The sequence below is a fragment of the Saccostrea cucullata genome, unplaced genomic scaffold (assembly GCF_032062105.1).
Source record: "Saccostrea cucullata isolate Sc308-1 unplaced genomic scaffold, CSIRO_AGI_Scuc_v1 ctg2193, whole genome shotgun sequence".
In the NCBI taxonomy this organism is placed as follows: domain Eukaryota; kingdom Metazoa; phylum Mollusca; class Bivalvia; order Ostreida; family Ostreidae; genus Saccostrea; species Saccostrea cuccullata.
In genome coordinates this window covers 83,824-101,429 of record NW_026921021.1, presented here as the reverse complement: position 1 = coordinate 101,429, position 17,606 = coordinate 83,824, and the positions used below count along the sequence as shown (strand labels likewise).

General features: G+C 34.5%; 1 protein-coding gene and 1 long non-coding RNA gene across 4 annotated transcripts; both read left to right on the top strand.

The window, feature by feature from the left end:
• The first annotated feature begins 1,868 nt into the window (after nucleotides 1-1,868).
• On the top strand, nucleotides 1,869-5,574 carry LOC134259000 (uncharacterized). 3 transcript variants are annotated; one of them, XR_009990263.1, is made up of 4 exons: nucleotides 1,869-1,920; nucleotides 2,225-2,329; nucleotides 2,806-2,902; nucleotides 3,771-5,574. It is a non-coding gene; the product is annotated as an uncharacterized LOC134259000 (long non-coding RNA). The 3 variants fall into 3 exon arrangements; XR_009990261.1 differs by having other exon boundaries at nucleotides 2,225-2,333; XR_009990262.1 differs by having other exon boundaries at nucleotides 1,878-1,996; nucleotides 2,225-2,333.
• Nucleotides 5,575-9,942: 4,368 nt separating this feature from the next.
• LOC134258990 (uncharacterized) lies at nucleotides 9,943-12,275 on the top strand. Its single transcript, XM_062741581.1, has 3 exons — nucleotides 9,943-10,181; nucleotides 11,040-11,255; nucleotides 12,010-12,275. The coding sequence occupies exons 1-3, from the start codon at nucleotides 10,031-10,033 to the stop codon at nucleotides 12,201-12,203; spliced, it is 561 nt and encodes a 186-aa protein (XP_062597565.1). The 5' UTR covers nucleotides 9,943-10,030; the 3' UTR covers nucleotides 12,204-12,275.
• The last annotated feature ends 5,331 nt before the right edge of the window (nucleotides 12,276-17,606 follow it).

Below are 17,606 nucleotides of genomic sequence, written 5' to 3'. Positions count from 1 at the left end.
TTTTTCAGGCTTTGACCTCTTGAGTTTGAATTGACAGGAAGCAGAGATAGCCACCTCTGAAGGTCAGTCTGGAGTGTTTTCTGCTGCATTCAGAAAGTATTGGGTGTATAGTAGTTGTAAGTAGCGTTACAAAGGTGTTTCTTAGTCTTAGGTTTAGTTTGTATAGTATTTCCTGTAGGTGCAGTTGTGTTGTAGGTTGAGTTAGTAAGTAGGCTTTAGTTGATAGTTAGACAGCTTAGAGGAGTGTAGGTTATTATTGTAGTGTTAAGGTATTTGTTAGTTAGTGCATGATTAGTGCTTGTGGTGGATAGGTTTGCATGATTAACACCCTAACAAGCAGGGTTCTCCATGAGCTGTTTTACTGTGTTGGTCCCAACACAGAAAAATGTTCTCCGACACAGTAATATTCAAATTTTATCTGTGCGACACATTCAAAATTTTGCTGACACAGTATGATCTGTGATAATAAAAAAGATTGAAACATACAAATTCTCTCTATCTGAAACATAATTGATCAAACAATTCTACCGTCTTTCAATTCTATACGATATCTAGATCACTTAATTATGCTTTCACCTTGCATAATCAATTATTTCCTAGACCCTCAATGGACTTGACGCATGAAGGAACAAAGACAAAAAATTGGATTTCAAACTTCCATGTAACGCTTAATTGGTACTAGTAGTTGCAATTAAAGTACATTGTATTATTTTTAAAAATATATTTAAATGTCTTTTCTTTAGAGCCATGGATCTAGAATTATGTTTGCAATGTAAATCAAACATAACACTGTACCAAAATCATTTACTTGATGTAAATAAATAGTTTTCAATTTTCAAGGAACTTTTAAAAGTATTTTACTATTCCGAAGTCTCTTTTTTTGTAATTCCTTAATTCGATCAATAAAATTGACAAAAAAATTATGACAAATTTGCTTTAAAAAATTGTAAGTAGTTCAACTTTATAGACAAGAATTTCCTCTGCATTTCACAACATGTGCTAATATGTTCGACCATACTATTTTTGTAACGAATTGGTGATTTTTTTTTTTTAAATTGTGTGCATGTATTCTTAAGTAATTATAATGAATAGTGAGTCAGTTGCAAATTTGATCGCTAAAATACTGTGAAATTTTAGTGCTTTGCGTAAACTCTGCAACACAGTAAAATTTCAAACAATGGAGAACCCTGAACAAGTAACAAGCTACTAAAACTACTAACGTCTGCTAAATGTTGTGTGACGCGTCTAGTGTGTTGGTGTAAGTGTCTGTGTGCTTGTCACCTCTCGCTTTCAGCCATCACCGCTGGCTAGCAGCAATGCGAAAAGGGGGAAGAAATTCTAATGTCTTCCCCTGCCAGTACATAGCCTCTCCACAACAAGTCCTATGCGATGCCTCCACGTGGAAGCAGATGGATACTGGGTATCATTTTGTCCCAGGCTAAGTTCGCAAGGGCGCGTGGGAAGATGAGTCTCAAAAGCATTGGTAAACATCTCATATAGGATCTCTCCTGATCACAAACCCAATTTAGTAGTAGAATCAATTGATATAAGTGCTGGTTTTTAAAAGAAGTGAACCCTTTGTTCATTTTATGTCTTTGTCATCTTTTTAGCTCACCTGAGCCAAAGGCTAAAGTGAGCTTTTCTGATCACATTTTGTCCGTCGTCTGTCCGCCCGTCCATCTGTAAACTTTTCACATTTTTGACTTCTTCTCAAGAACCACTGGGCCAATTTTGACCAAACTTGGTACCAAGCATTCTTGAGTAAAGGGGAATTTAAATTGTTAAAATGAAGGGCCAAGTCCCCTCACAAGGGGAGATAATCAAGAAAAGACAAAACTAGGGTGGGGTCATTAAAAAATCTTCTCAAGAAGTGAGGAAGAGTCCCTTTCCCATTCCGCTGCAGCCATGAGGAGAATACTCGTAAGAATCAGACTTTACTTCTTTTTCACCTATGGAACTTCATCATGACCCACTTTAACAGGCAGGAGTCTTACAAGTATTTTTTATTTAATTATTTCTGACATATCTTTGTCCTCCCTACTCTAAAGTAACTATGCTTTCCTCTCCTTGCCCCAATATTCCACCTTTTTCCTAGCTATCATAACCTTATTGTCTTTATTTGCTTTTTGATTTTCAAGCTAATAATGTTGTAATGATTATGTTCATTTGAATTTCTGTGATTATTACATTGCTTTGTATTATTGCTTATCTTCTCTCCATCAAGTATTTTCAAGGAATTTGACAAGGGAAGAGGACCAGTGCTGACCAAGTGAAGAAAAAGAAGAGTCTATTGCCAAGCTTTGTACAGCAGCCAATATCTGATTAAGGAGTGGGTAAAAAGATTTATTTTTTGCAATTTACAAATTTTGTTTATACACTTATCAAATCATAGGTCCAGGGGGATTCACTTCTGCTGCACAACAGCAAGACTGTGTTGCAATAACAATAGGGCATCCCGAGGATGTGTTGTTTCAAATTATGTTACATCATGATCCCTTTGGACTAGGATTAGTAAAAAAAATATGAATTAAGAATTTTTCTTTTGATGACAAAGTCAAGATGACTCAGGTGAACATTTTGGCACAAGGTATTTTTGTTCATGTTTTTTTCATTATCAAGTAGAAGATGAGACTGATCTCAATCAGTTAACAAGAATGTGGAAAGTAAGGACTTACTACTGTCTAACCTAAACATTGATGGTTAGTCAGATCAGATGCATGTAAAGCTCTAGACCTTGCATTATGTGAATTAGAGGAGATTTTGACTCTCTCATTGCTTGGATTCTTAGTGTTTTTTTGTTAATAGGCAGGCGGTTATGCTGGCATTGATCCTGTTTCCAAAAGCAGATCAACATGATTCCTCAAGACTCCAAAGAGATCAACTATGGGACCTGAAAATAAAGGTAAGACACATGTACAAGCTCTGCAAAATCCTTCTATTCTGTAAAAATATGTTAGCTATTTTTCATTTATTATACCCCCCGCAAACGAAGTTTGGGGGGGGTATATAGGAATCACCTTGTCCGTCTGTCTGTCTGTCCGTCTGTCTGTGCAAACGTGTCCGGTCCATATCTTTCTTATGGAGGGACATTAGAATCTACTACTCCACACAAAGATTGCCCATGACCTAAGGGTGTGTCATGACCTTGACCCAAGGTCATTTGGAGAAGTTCAAGGTCACTGGAAGAAAAAGTTCATAATTCGTGTCCGGTCCATATCTTTCTTATGGATAAACTTGGTAGGTTCTCATTTCACTTGCCCATGACCCAAAGGTGTGTCATGACCTTGACCCAAGGTCATTTGGTGAAGTTCAAGGTCACTGGAAGAAAAAGTTCGTAATTTGTGTCCAGCCCACATCTTTCTTATGGATAATCTTGGTAGGTTCTCATTTCACACAAAGATTGCCCATGACCCAAGGGTGTGTCATGACCTTGACCCAAGGTCATTTGGGGAAGTTCAAGGTCACAGGAAGAAAAAGTTCCTAAATCTTTCCAGTCCATATCTTTTTTATGGATAAACGTGGTAGGTTCTCATCTCACACAAAGATTGCTCATGACCCAAGGGTAAGTCATGACCTTGACCCAAGGTCATTTGGGGAATTTCAAGGTCACTGGAAGAAAAATTTCAGAATTCATGTGTGATACATATCTTTATTATGGAAAAATTTACTTCTGAAAAAACCCAGCGGGGGGTATTTTGTCCCGTTTGGACAGTTCTAGTTAAGATTTTATTAATATTTATGTTGAGTCCTTGTGATTTCTTTTTTTACAGGCAGACTGCCATCAATTTCATGTTTCTTTGATAGCAGACAAATATGCTTCAGCAATAGTGCAGAGAGTAATTTAAGGTTTGGACTGCAAGTGATGGACACACTAAATAACTCATCTCAAAGAATTCAATGGATAGTGCTGAGTACATTATTATATATCTACAAAGTGATGGGCACACTAAATAGCTTAACTGACAGAATTCAATGGACCGTGCTGAGAACATTGTTATATATCTACAAAGTGATGGACACACTAAATAGCTTAACTGACAGAATTCAATGGACCGTGCAGAGTACATTGTTATCTACAAAGTGATGGACACACTAAATAGCTTAACTCACAGAATCCAATGGACAGAGTTGAGTATGTACTAATATCTACAAAGTGATGAACACAGTAAACAGCTTAATTCTCAGGATTCAGTGTACCATGCTGAGTACATAACTCATTAAGGATAACTCATGATCATATGACATCCACAGCAGATCACTCAAATTAAGTTGTGATACTACATTATTGTACAACTTTTAATATACTACGTTATTTTTTCTGAATGTTTTTTTTGGTATCTGTATATTATATTTTTTAATTTAAAAAAAATTAAAGATTGGATTTTGAAGCAAAAATATCAAGAGAGGTAAATCAGTGCTTGTCTGAATATCTAAGCTTAAGAGAAAGGGAGGTAATTTTTTTTATTGTGAATCCTTGTCCAGAGCATATGCTTTCTCCCCTTGGTCCAATGTGGCTAATACTTCTCTCACAGAGTGCCACTGGTCAATGGATGTGTAGTGACCTTGAACAAAGTTTCTAGGCCAAGAGTCAAGGTTAAAACCCCTTTCAGCTACTTTACATTTTTATGTTCATTGCTGAAAGTGGGACCCTTTGAGATGGCCACCATCTCAATGATATCTAATTTTAGTTTGAAAATTGCTAGAAAAGATAAAGTGATCTCATTGTAACATTATTATTTTTTAGTGTTTTAGATTATAAATAAATATAACAATATGCAAAATCTAAATTCTTTTATATTTTCTCTCCTTTGACTTATATAGCAGGCCTTGCAGTTTTTAGCTCATATGAGATTTTCTGATCACCTGTTGTCCATCGTCCATCCGTCTGACTGTCCATTCATCTGTAAACTTTTCACATTTTCAGCTTATTCTTGAGAACCATTGGGCCAATTTTGACCAAACTTAATACAAAACATCCTTGGGTAGTGGGAGTTTAAATTATAAAAATAAAGTCCCCTTCCGAGGGGAAATTGTCAAGAATATACAAAAATAGGGTGGGGTCATAAAAAAATCTTCTCAAGAACCACTGGGCCAGAAAAGCTAAACTTCTGTGGAAGCATCCTGGGGTAGTGTTACTAGTGTAGATTCTAAATTGCTTGAATCATGACCCCTGGGGATTGGGAAAGGTCAAGATAGGTATTAGGGGGAAATCTCTTTAATAATATAATGGCCAAAGTTACTCAGGTGAGTGATGTGGCCCATGGGCTTCTTGCTTATCTAATTTAGTTTTATCTTTGTATGCAACACTTTTTCCTTCTTTTAGTTGTTACTGAGGTTCTAAGTAATTTAAGTTTTTTATGAAATATTTTTCCTTGTCAAGTCCTATAAGCATGTTCTACTTCATACACAAGTAGTATATGAAGATTTTCTAGATGTTTCATATTTTTTCAATTTTTCTTGAAAAGCATAACTGATGTACATGTAATTGTAAAAACTGTGTTTGTCCCTTGTGATACATGATTAATTTATGTCAGTTTGAATTTATCATATATATTAAAATACACTATTATACAGTCTTTTTGTCATGGAATTAAACTTGTTGAGTTTTTATTCCACCTCTATAATTGAAGATTTGGGGGCATATTTTGATAAACTGTCTGTCTGTTTATGTGTCTCCAAATTTACTAATTTTTACTACCCATGGCCATTCCTTTTGAACTTTTTTTTAACCTTTAAGTTAGACTTTGACCTACTTTGGTAAAACAAAATGATGTGAATGATTAGTGCTAGGGCTTTCATATTTCAAATGTATATTCCTTGTAATGAAACTTCTCTTTTTACCCCAAACAAAGGAAGTTTTAGGGATATATAGGAATCACATTGTCTGTGAATGTAATTTTGTCTAGGCTCTAACTTTGATATATGGAAACATTGGAAGCTTATACTTGTTATAGAGCTTGCTTGTAATGACCCGACAGTGAGTCCTGATCTGACACAAGGTCATTCCTGCAAGTTCAAGGTCACTGGCCTAAAAGTATGAAATTTTTGTCTGGGTCATAACTTTGTAGAAAGAATCACTGGAAGCTCAAACCTGGTACAGGGATTGCTTATGACCCAAAAATGTGTCATGATCTTCAATCCAGTCATTCCATTTAGTTCAAGGTTACTAGTAGAAAAAAGGTATGACATAACTTGACTTTGTAATGGAGAGTCAGTGGAAGCTCATACTCGGTACAGATATTGCTTATGATCAAAGAATATGCCTTGACCTTTATCCAAGGTCATTTTGGCGATTTCAAGGTCACTGGTAGAAAAAAGAAAAAAAATGTCTCGGCTAAAACTTTATTTGGAAAAGAATTGGTACAGGTATTGTTTTTTAAATAAGGATAGTTCTTATTTTAATCCAGTGTCAATGCAGCAAGTTCAAAGTTACAGGCAGAATAGTGTAAAATTATTTTTTAAGACTTTAACTTAACAATGTAGAAATACTAGGAGCTCGTACTTGATACAAAGATTGCTCATTGGAACCTGATACAGGTACTGTTTATGAACCTAAGGAGTGTCATGACTTTAATTCGAAGTCAAATAGCAAGTGAAAGGTTGGTGGTAAAAGAATTAAAAATTATGACAAGCCTTTATTATCTGATGGAGAAATATCTGTACGTATGCATGATGATTCACTTAAAGTTTATTAATGATCAAAGTATATGTGAATTTTGACTAGTCTGTCTTTTTGGCAAGAAATTGAAATGAAATGGCAAATTGAAAAAAAATATTTTGGACCAATCCCGATCAAAATAAAACCATAATGAATAAAATAACAATTTATTGCCTTCTTTATTGTCCCCCGCTTTAGCGAAAGCGAGGGGACATTAAATCTCATTCGTCTGTCCGTCCGTCACAAAAACTTTAACCTTGCCCATTATTTTTTATTTAGTGGAGGTTAAGTTTTTTGACTACTTCTATGTCCTATGATTAGACATGCATGGAAGATGTTTCTAGTGTGTTTCATTGTACCCAAAGTTTCAGATGCTGCAATTTCAGAAAGGAATGACCAGGTTAATGTTTTTGGTGCAGGTTAACATTTTTGGTACAGTTTTTGGTGTAGGTCTCATTTCCGAGTAACTATAAGCCCTATGTTGACCAAACTTACATGGATGGTACATCTTAGGATTTGACCAGACTTTTTGGACACATTTTCCGGTTGAGTGAACAGGTTAAAGTTTTTGGTGCAATTTTGAATACCAAACCAAACTTGCATGGATGGTACATCTTAGGATGCATTCTACCAGACTTGCTTGAAATACCTACATTTTCCGGTAGAAACAGGTTAAAGTTTTTGGTGCAGGTTTCATTTCACTATGAGACATGTAATGACCAAACTTGCATGGATGGTACATCTTAGGATGCATATTACAAGACTTGCTTCGGATGCTGAATCTGACCTACATTTTCCGGTTGAGTGAAGAGGTTAAAATTTTTGGTACAGGTTTCATTTCCAAGGTACTATGAACCCTATAATGACTAAACTTGCATGGATGGTACATCTTACATACAACTTGCTTCGGAATCTGACCTACATTTTCTGGACCAGGTTAAAGTTTAACCTTTTGAGCCTTAATGACCAAACTTGCACATCTAAGGTTGCATTCTACTGGGCTGGCTAAAAACTTTTCCGGATACAGGTTTCATTTCCAAGTAACTTTGAGCATGTTGAACAAACTTTTGATACATCTTAGGATGCACACTAATGGACTTGCTTCAGATGCTGAATTCAACATACATTTTCCAGATAATAGACCTCGTAAAAGTTATGGGTGCAGGTCTATCACCAAGAAACTATAAAGCTTATATAAACCAAAGTTGCACAAATGATGCATCAAGGGATGAAAACTCTCAATCTTGCTTCAGATGCTGGATTTTAATTACATTTTCATGATGAAGAACTAGATTTAAGTTTTTATATAGGTCTATTCCAAAGTATCAAAATTGCATAAATTTTGCATTTTTGGATGTACGCTTTTTGTTGGTTAATTGTGTGGCTTAATTTGCCTTACTGGAGAATCTCTGATTACCTATGTTTTTTGATTTAGTGGAGCTATGACTTTCATATTTCACTTGTGTGTCTCTTGTGAGAAGACCTTTCGTTGGGTACCACCATTTTTGACCTAGACCTTGAAGTTTGACCCACTTTTACACAAAAAATCCAAACTTTTACTTTGGCCATATCTTTTGAATAGTAGAAACTAGGAATTTCATATTTCACATATGCATTTTTTGTGTCAAGGCCTTTCATTGGATACCAACAATTTTGACCTTTTAACCTTGACCTTAGAGACCTATGAAAAAACTTTTACCTTGACCATAACTTTAGAACGGAAAGGGCTAGGGCTATCATACTTCTCATATGTAATCCTTGTGAAAAGACCTTTCATTGGATACCAAGAACTTTGACCCTTTGACCTTGACCATGGAGATTGACCTAATTTTCAAAAACTTTGACCATGGCCACAACTTTTGAACAGTAGATACTACATGTAGGAATTCATATTTTAGCACATATGTATTTTTTGTCGCAAGACCTTTCATTGGATACCAACAACTTTGACCTTTTGACCTTGGAGATTTCTGTACTTATGAAAAAACTTTACCATATCTTTTGAATGGTAGAAACTAGGACTTACATATTTCACATATGTATTTTTGTGGCAAGGCCTTTCATTGGATACCAACTACTAGTATTCTGACATTTTGACTTTGACCTTGGAGATTTCCGTACTTTTGAAAAAAAAAGTTTAACCTTGACCATAACATTTGAACGGTAAGGGCTAAGGCTTTCGTACTTCACATATGTAATCCTTATGAGAAGACCTTTCATTGGATACCAAGAACTTTGACCCTTTGACCTTGACCTTGGAGATTGACTTACTTTTCCAAAACTTTTACCTTGGCCATAACTATTGAACGGTTAAGGTTAGGGTTTTCATCCTTCACATATGTATTACTTGTGACCTTTTTAAAGAAATCAACAACTCAGATCCTTTCACCTTGGAGTTTGACCTACCTTTCAAAAATGTATCCTTGGCCATAACTTTCTTTTGAACAGGGGGGTGGGATTTTGTATTTCACAATCGTATTTCTTGTCTGAAAACCCTACTTTTGGTAATATCAAATATATTTCATTTGAATTAAGAAATGTTAAATCTTTGTTATGTTGCCATACGAGGTCATCTGTGTTTCACAATTTGACACATCTTGTTCCTTATATTGAGAAGAGATAGGACTTTCATATTTGACATGTGCATTACCTGTGACAAGATATTTCCGAGCATGCTATGAATTCTTACCCCTTGATCTTGACCTTCACAAGTGACCTTATTTTTAAAAAGAAATCAACTTCAGTGATAATTTCTAAATAAATGACATATGATAGGGTGTTCATATTAGACACAATGTGTCATAAAAAAATGACATCTCATCCACAAAGACACTGAAAGCGGGGGACCACAATTCTTTGAATTTGCTTGTTTCACCCAAACTTTGCATGTACACTAAAGTTAATGTAAGTTATAAATATGGTATAAAATGAAGAGTTAATTTCGCTATTGTAGTTTACACACAATAAAATCCCCAGCTGGCCCCATTAAGCAGATGGACTTCTATTACCTACATAGTTAAGATGAGCAAGGGTCCTTTTTTCCAGAATTTTGAATTTTAAGACCCCAGGATCAGAGGTACTAAAGGTGGGGTGGGGGTATAGGAGTTGTAATGATTACATACTGAAAAGGATCGAGTTAATGCTTTGAAATCCGCTTCTAATTGGCATTAAATGGAACATTGAATTTATGATGAGCAAGGGAACCTTTTCCAAAATTGTGAAATGTGTGGACTGGTCCCAGTCTCAGGGGTTCCTGTGGGGTTGTGACACTACTGATTATTGTTGAATAGGGTTGCCTCGTTATAACGAGAGAATCTGACGTCACAATGATGTGACGTCACAATTGATTGCTTAGTTATCAAAGAAGTAGAAATGGCTGTGAACGAAACCCTAGGAAGGTTTATTTTGGCGAAGATAGAAATGCAATGCCATTGTAAAGTTCCTTCAGAAAATCTGGCATTAGCTGTCACCGGATCCATCCCCCAGTTAGGGAATTGGAACCTGGAAGAAGCTCTTATTGCAGGTATGATTCTTTTCATTGACCTAAGAAAAGTGTCTACAGATTTTTCAAAGAAAAACGAGTTCTTTTAACGATCCTTTACAGATATAATAATGTGTATCGGGGTGTACATTTCCGGTATATTCAATAAGAAATATTCTAAGGTTAATTTTCAATTATAAATGAAGAAATGTAAAACAAATTTGGTGTTTTCTTTCCATCTCAGGAAAAAAGTTTTATTATTGTCCACATCCTCTCAGAAAACAGTTTTCGTATTTTCTTGATCAGTACTTTAAAATCATTGAATTAAAGTATCGGGGTTCCGTTGACTGGGTTTCAAATTGAATTCCATGTAAATACTTCATTTTCTACAGCCACAAAGTACGGTAAAATCAAAACTTTAAATCCATTATGACGTCATAATGACTCGGAAAAGATAATCTATATAAACTCATTGGATCAGAAAAGAAACCATCGATGTAATTCCTAAATGGTTTTCAAACGGAAAATTTTGTATAAAATTAACACGGATATCGCTTTGAAGACGAACTTTCACAGCTTTGGCTGAAATTCCTTTATAGTGTGTTGATATTTTTCAAAATTATTACTGTGATGGTTCCTCGCTACAAACCTTTTTATGCATAGTTTTGTGAGAATGAATTTAATCTGTCCATTTTGATTTTCGCTTTCAAATCTCAAAACTGAAAAGTTCAATTGTAGCAGTTGCTCATCAATTTCTTCCTTTCTTTTTAAGCTTTATATGTATAGCTTCCCCTTTATTTTTAGAGAACCGATTCATCCTCACAGTGCAATTTTCGCAGAATTTAAGTTCTTCCCATAGCTGTAAATGTTCTTATTTTTTTCAACTGATTTTCACTGTAGAGGAAGTTCCGATGCACCCAGGAAAATGGGTTGTAGAGGTCAAATTGCCAATAGGCACGATTTTCCATTATAAATGGGTGGTAGTATGGCGGGACAGCCTCAGACCCTTTGCTTGGGAAGATGTTGGAAGAAGACTTACCCACATTAGAGAAAGTGGAATATATATATGTGGTTGGGAAACTGAGGCTGTCTTTCAAGCTGTATCCGAAAATTCAGGTATGCCAAAATATAATACTTGTGTTGTTTTTAGCTCTACTGGTCAGAGACAAGAAATCGAAGAGCTTATAATAAAATGCTATTGTAAAGTGTCCGTCATCTGTCCGTTTGTATAAACAATTTTTCAAAATGCTACTCCTCCCACAGTTTTATTCTGATTTCAAGATTACTTGTACACAAGTAGACTACACGAAGATACATGATAGTACTGTGTATCGGTTTTTTGTTTCAATGAAAGGTGCTGGACACCGTGGTTACACAAAATAGAAATTTCTTTAAATTATTTTTTAATCGCGGTACTCCTCGTACAGTTTTGATCTAATTTCAATAGAAGTAGACTACACTTGAAAGTAATTAGAACATAATCCTGTGTATATCGGTTTTCGATTTCAATATAACTTTGCATTAAAGTAGACTACACTAAGACATAACTCTGTAAATTGCTGATTGATATCGATGAAGGGTGTTGCCGTTGTAACTAAAAAGAGACATTTCTGTAAAATTCTTTAAAAAAAACTAATCCTCTTATAGTTCAAGATTGATAGCAGTCTTCCACGAAAATATACCAAATCGAGGATCATTGACCTATTTCTTGCTGTAGCAAAGTTTCTCAAGTCCAATGCTACTTTCTCTTCCTTTGTTATAAATACAAACCAGTAGAGCTACAGTTTCAACAGAAACTTTTGGTTTTTTAATACATTTTTTTTTATGTACATGTCCAAAAAACGTTTTGACGTTTATGATTGGTGTTTAGCAGGGTTCTGGTCGCACTTGAAACGTGCACAAAATGCACCACCTCGCTATGTACTCTTCAAAGCGGTGTACAATTTCATCAAGCGTGGAATAGTCTGGGTATGCAGCTGGATATGGCAGAAAGTACAGAGATTATGGCGCCCACCACCACCACCACCACCACCACCCCATCAAGATTCCACCATCGGGGTTTAATTTTTTTTACCCGTACTGTACAGTTATTTATTTCTTTTTTGGTACGATTACCCATTTCTAATTTATAAAATATCTTTTTCTCTCTATATTGCACTTTATCAAATTATATAATAGTTTAAAATATTTTTTGACTGATTAACTTTAATCTTTTTACATTTCATTAAGAAATCTAGCCAAAATTAATATCTAAACTCCGTCTTTATTTATCTCAGACCACGATTTACACATCCCTATTTAAATACAATTTATCTCTATTACCAACTTATTCATTGAAGAAGATTACCTCCCCCCTCCTTTTAAAATAAAAACCTCGCTTTTTCCTTTGTTCTACCTTCAATATTTTCCTCTTTTTTTCTTTTTTTTTTAAAAATAACTTGTAAAAATATTAAATAATTTTTCTTCATATTTCAAAGTGTACTTTTTTTTTTTTTTTTTTTTTTTTTTTTTTACAAAGTCAAAACAATTAAGAGCTTTCTTTCATTATAAGATTCTAGAACAGAGATATTCATACAACAGACTTTATAGAATTAATTCTGAGCTCACTCACTGGTATCAAGGACCTTATTTTTGTCATATCACTTACGTAATTTTTTCACTGAAATATTCAAGTTATTAATTTAATATAGATCTGACATTTTCCCTTCTGTGTCTAAAACATTTTATTCAAGGTTTTGTTTTGATTTTCGTTTTTTTAATGTTTTTTTTTAATTATTATTTTTGTTTTTTTTTTTCATTTTTTTTTTTGTCAGTCTTGGTTGTCTTCTCTTCCTCGCCCCTCATTTTCGATACTGTAGTAGGTAACCCTTTCTTTCCTGTTTATTGAAAGTCTTTTGTTGTCTTGCATCATATAGATGTACATCTGTATCTCTTTGTTGAATCTGTTGTAAGCACCCCCTTTCTACGTTTGTCATCATCTGACTTTTGTTTTCTTGTCCATCTTACCAGTTCAACTTCTTCTTGAGATTTCTCTTCTTCTTCCATTGCTACTCGGCAATAAATTTTCTTCATCTGGCCTTCAAGGCTGACCAATGGATCCTCTTCTAAGTCTTTGTTCTCCACATTAGGTTGCTATAAGGTGTTGTGTCATCCCATGTTTCTGCCTGTGTGTCTGTCGGAATCAACGTCCCTCGCATTTGTCTCTGTAGATGACCCCACCTGTTTTACCTTCCTCTGTGTTCTCAGTCAATATCTGACTGTCGTGCTTTCTTTCTTCCTTTTTATTTTGTCTCTAGCTACAGATGACATCACTTGTTTCCTCATGACCGTTGTGTGTGTGTGTGTGGGGGGGGGGGGGGGTGGGGGGGGGTTATCATTGTTTTTTGTTTCTCCACCTTCCACGTAGCTCTATTGTAACTACATGCGTATTACTTGTGACCTCATGCACCTGTTGTTTAATTTCTCTTATTTATTTTGTCTGTTTTATCTGCATCGAAAGAACCAGGGGTATGTTGTTTTTGTCCCGACTGTCTGTTTGTCCTTCTGTTTGTCTGTTGTCAACTTTAACATAACCCATACTGTAACTATCGCGCTGTCAAGGGTAAGTGTAAACTTCTTCAGTCTACGTCCCACTCCAGAATTGTATGTGTTACCATATCGGGGGCATAGTGTTTCACACACACATCTTGTAATTGTAGTCTTTCAGCTCACCTGAGTTAATAGCTTATGTCAGCTTTTTTGATCACCGTCGTCCGCCCGTCCGTCTGTCTGTAAACTTTCAACATTTTTAACTTCTTCTCAAGAACCACCGTGTGTCCGTCTGTAAACTTTTCACATTTTTAACTTCTTCTCAAGAACCACTGTGTGTCCGTCTGTAAACTTTTCACATTTTTAACTTCTTCTCAAGAACCACTGTGCCAATTTGAACAAAACTTGGTACAAAGCATCCTTGGGTAATAGGGAGTTTCAATAAAGTACCAAGTCCCTTTACAAGAGGAGATAATCAAGAAAAGACAAAAATAGGGTTGGGTCATCAAAAAATCTTCTTCTCAAGAACCACTGGGCCAGGAAAGCTGAAACCTTGTGGAAGCATCCTGGGGTAGTGTAAATTGTTAAAATCAAGATTCCCGGGGGGTAGGGCGGGCCACAATAGGGAATCCAATTTTTACATAGAAATAAATAGGACAAATCTTTAGAAATCTTCTTCTCAGGAACCAATGGGCCAGAAAAGCTGAAACTTATGTGAAATCATCATTGGGTATAGTGTAGATTCTAAATTATTAAAACCATAACCCAGGGTGGGGTTGGGAAGTTGGTTAGGGTGGGGGCACAATAGGTTTAACAAGGGGGGCTGGTAAACTACGGCATCACAAAAGTTACTCGGGTGAGTGATGTGGCCCATGGGCCATTTGTTTTGTTCTTTTTTTTTTCTTCTGTCATTTTTTTCATTTCAGTATTAGAATTCCTTTCTAATATTGCCCCAACTATCTGTTTACAAAACAAAGTTGTAGTAACTTGTCTATATATGATCCCTTTATTATTTCAATACAGTTTAAGACATGTATTCGCATCAATTTTACATCGATATTTATTTCTTTTTCTGGTTACAAACGTGGACAATGATGCTATTTTTTTTTATTCTCTACACGTGGAAAATATTGTAAGCTAGATATAAGGGAAAAGTTTAAAGACAACTTACTCAAAAAGTTAATTTTCGTATTTAATACTATGAAGACAATTAAAATCGAGTTTTCCAGTTACAAAATTTTTGTTGCTGTATATATAATTTTGTAAAAGTCTTAAGAGTTTAAAGATTTCATAGGAAAATGTGGCTCAATTTGGATAAACCATTGTATTTGAAGAACTGATATATTTATTTGTACATTTTAATGCATTTTTTTACCACATCCATAACAGTTAAAGCTGAGAAAATGTAAAAATGACAGTACGGTGTTTTTTTTTAAATATTGTGTGGAGCTCAATCTCCTATTTCGATAATATATACTATTGTATGTTATGAAGAACGTTTATTCTTTGTAAATTATATATTTATTATGTAAATGCACGAGCAAATAAATTTTACCTTAACTTGTCAAAACCTGGCATTTTAATCAACTGTAGAGTTCTGTCAAAACAAGTCTTGAGATACATTCTGGAATATTGTGCTTTAAGATTTAATTAAAGTTATTTCAATATTGTTTGTTGGCTTGTTTGTTAGTTTGTGTCCACGTGTACTTAGTTTTGTGTAGCATATAATAAAGTGTATTTGAATATGATTCGATTTTTTTTCTTCGTTGCACATCTAATTGTTTTGCAACTAACTGCAGAGAAGAAATGAAGAATTCTCTAAATATAATAGGACATCGGGTCCTACCCCTTGTCATTATTTTATTAGATGATGTATCTTTGAATGGGCAAAAGTGTCTATTGCTTACTCTGTTTAAACTAATACAGGGCACAAGACTTGGCTATATTAAATAAAAAAGATCCTGGATATATTTTGGGCTCATACCATAAAAAGTTTTATACAATAAGATACATTTATGAAACGTAACTAACTCAAAAACATTTAACCATCCTAATTTTTCAAATTTTTTTTTTAGAGTTCACATCAATATATTTTATCATGGAGACACTTAACGCACTTTGAAAAAATGTGTAAAAACAAAAAAAATCTGGATTCAGATCTTAGAAATGGAATTATTTTATTTGTAATTTATCTTTCAAAACACATGAAATTGATTTGATTTACCGAGCTTTGCAAAGAACCTTGAAGCGCATTGGGAGGCATATAAGTCCAAATCTTTATCATTCCAATACATTATCTGTATTTCTTTAACAAATAAAACGGGGGATGGGTGTAATTAACCCCAAAAAGGGTAAGCCGCATTTTCAATGCTTATATGATGTATATCTTTCCAAAATAACAAATGGGGGGCTTAGCCCCCGTCCTTCTTGTCTTTAATTTATTTTCAAATGGAATCCAAAGTTATGAATCTATAGCTGTAACAAATGGTTAATGACGACAAAACTTTCATAAATTATAATTTAAAACAGATGAATCTAAAATAATTAGTAAAATGCAGAGAGAGAAAGAACTTTTCATTTTTGAAAATCTCTATCGCCCCTTTATCAGCACGATAATTACCTCATGCACTTTGTCGCATACAAACTTTTTAATATTCCTAGTACTATGTTTATTAATAATATTATATACATAATAGCACACATTCGATTCCCCTTTATAACTTTTACCAAAATCTAAGTTTTAAAATTCATTATCTTATGTCCTGAAGTGAAATTTCACAAAAAAAGTTATCCAAAGGTCAATTAATCAACCGATTATTTGTGAGAACATTGATCAAGCTTTAATTTTTTTTCAAAGTTACAAGGAATACACCTATGAAATATGAAAGCCCTATAGTTCTAACTGTTCAAAAATTATGGCCAAGGTTTAATTAAAAATTGGGTCAACCTCTAAGGTCAAGGTACAAAATATTTAGACCCCGCTGAAAGGTCTTGTCACAAAGAATACGCATGTGAATAATGAAAGCCATAGCTCCAACTGTTCAAAAGTTATGGCCAAAGTTAGAGTGTGGTACTTTTTTTAAAAATATAAAATCTACAAATTACAAAAGACCTCCCAACACAAGGAATGCAGCAGTGAAATGTGAAAGCCATAGTCCCACCCACTCAAAAGGTTAAAGATTTTGCAGAGAAACAGACAGACAAACAAATTTTACAGACAGAAAATGTTATTACCCCCGAAAGGCTGGTTGGCACCCCCACTTTAGACTATAATTCCAATGGGGAAAATATAGTTTGTAGTATCTTTATCGAAAGGAATTGGTAGTGAAAAAAGTTTGCCTATAACGGACAAACATGAAGTGAAAAGCTAAATCTCAATTATATCCCAATTTTCTTTGATATTTCATCTATACTTAATATAAAATCTATACAAATTACAAAAACCTCCCAAAGAGTGAAATTATTTGCCTGCAGTGTATGAAAAAGCACACGCACGCTAAAAATATCAAAATGATCATTTTCTCATACTTTAACAACAATTCTCAATAAGAGTGGGTCTTCGCTCAAATCTCAAAAGTTTGCGATAAAATTTACATTTTTTTGGTTTACATAATGGAGCAAAGACCCGCTATACCTTAAAATTACATTTTTATGACTTTAAAACATTTGCATTTTTCCGAGAAATGTTTTATAAGTCCATTATAAGTCAAGGGTCATATCACAAACATGACTTAAATGCCCCACTTCATCATGAGCCATATAGCGTAGTGGTTAGAGCGTTAGTCTTGAAGCACTTGGATACGTTTGAGTCCCACGAATTCAATTTTTTATTTTACTAAAGTAATATTTTTTTCCGAGATTTTTTCTCTCCAAGAAAATGTTTGTTTCCCATAATTTCACAAATTTCAATAATGTTAACTTAATTTAAATACCCAAATT

Excerpts from the sequence above, each read along its gene's own strand:
- LOC134258990 (XM_062741581.1), top strand. The coding sequence starts at position 10,031 with ATGGCTGTGAACGAAACCCTAGGAAGGTTTATTTTGGCGAAGATAGAA. Across the intron at positions 10,182-11,039 it reads GGAAGAAGCTCTTATTGCAG|AGGAAGTTCCGATGCACCCA; the intron begins GTATGATTCTTT and ends TTTTCACTGTAG. Across the intron at positions 11,256-12,009 it reads AGCTGTATCCGAAAATTCAG|CAGGGTTCTGGTCGCACTTG; the intron begins GTATGCCAAAAT and ends ATTGGTGTTTAG.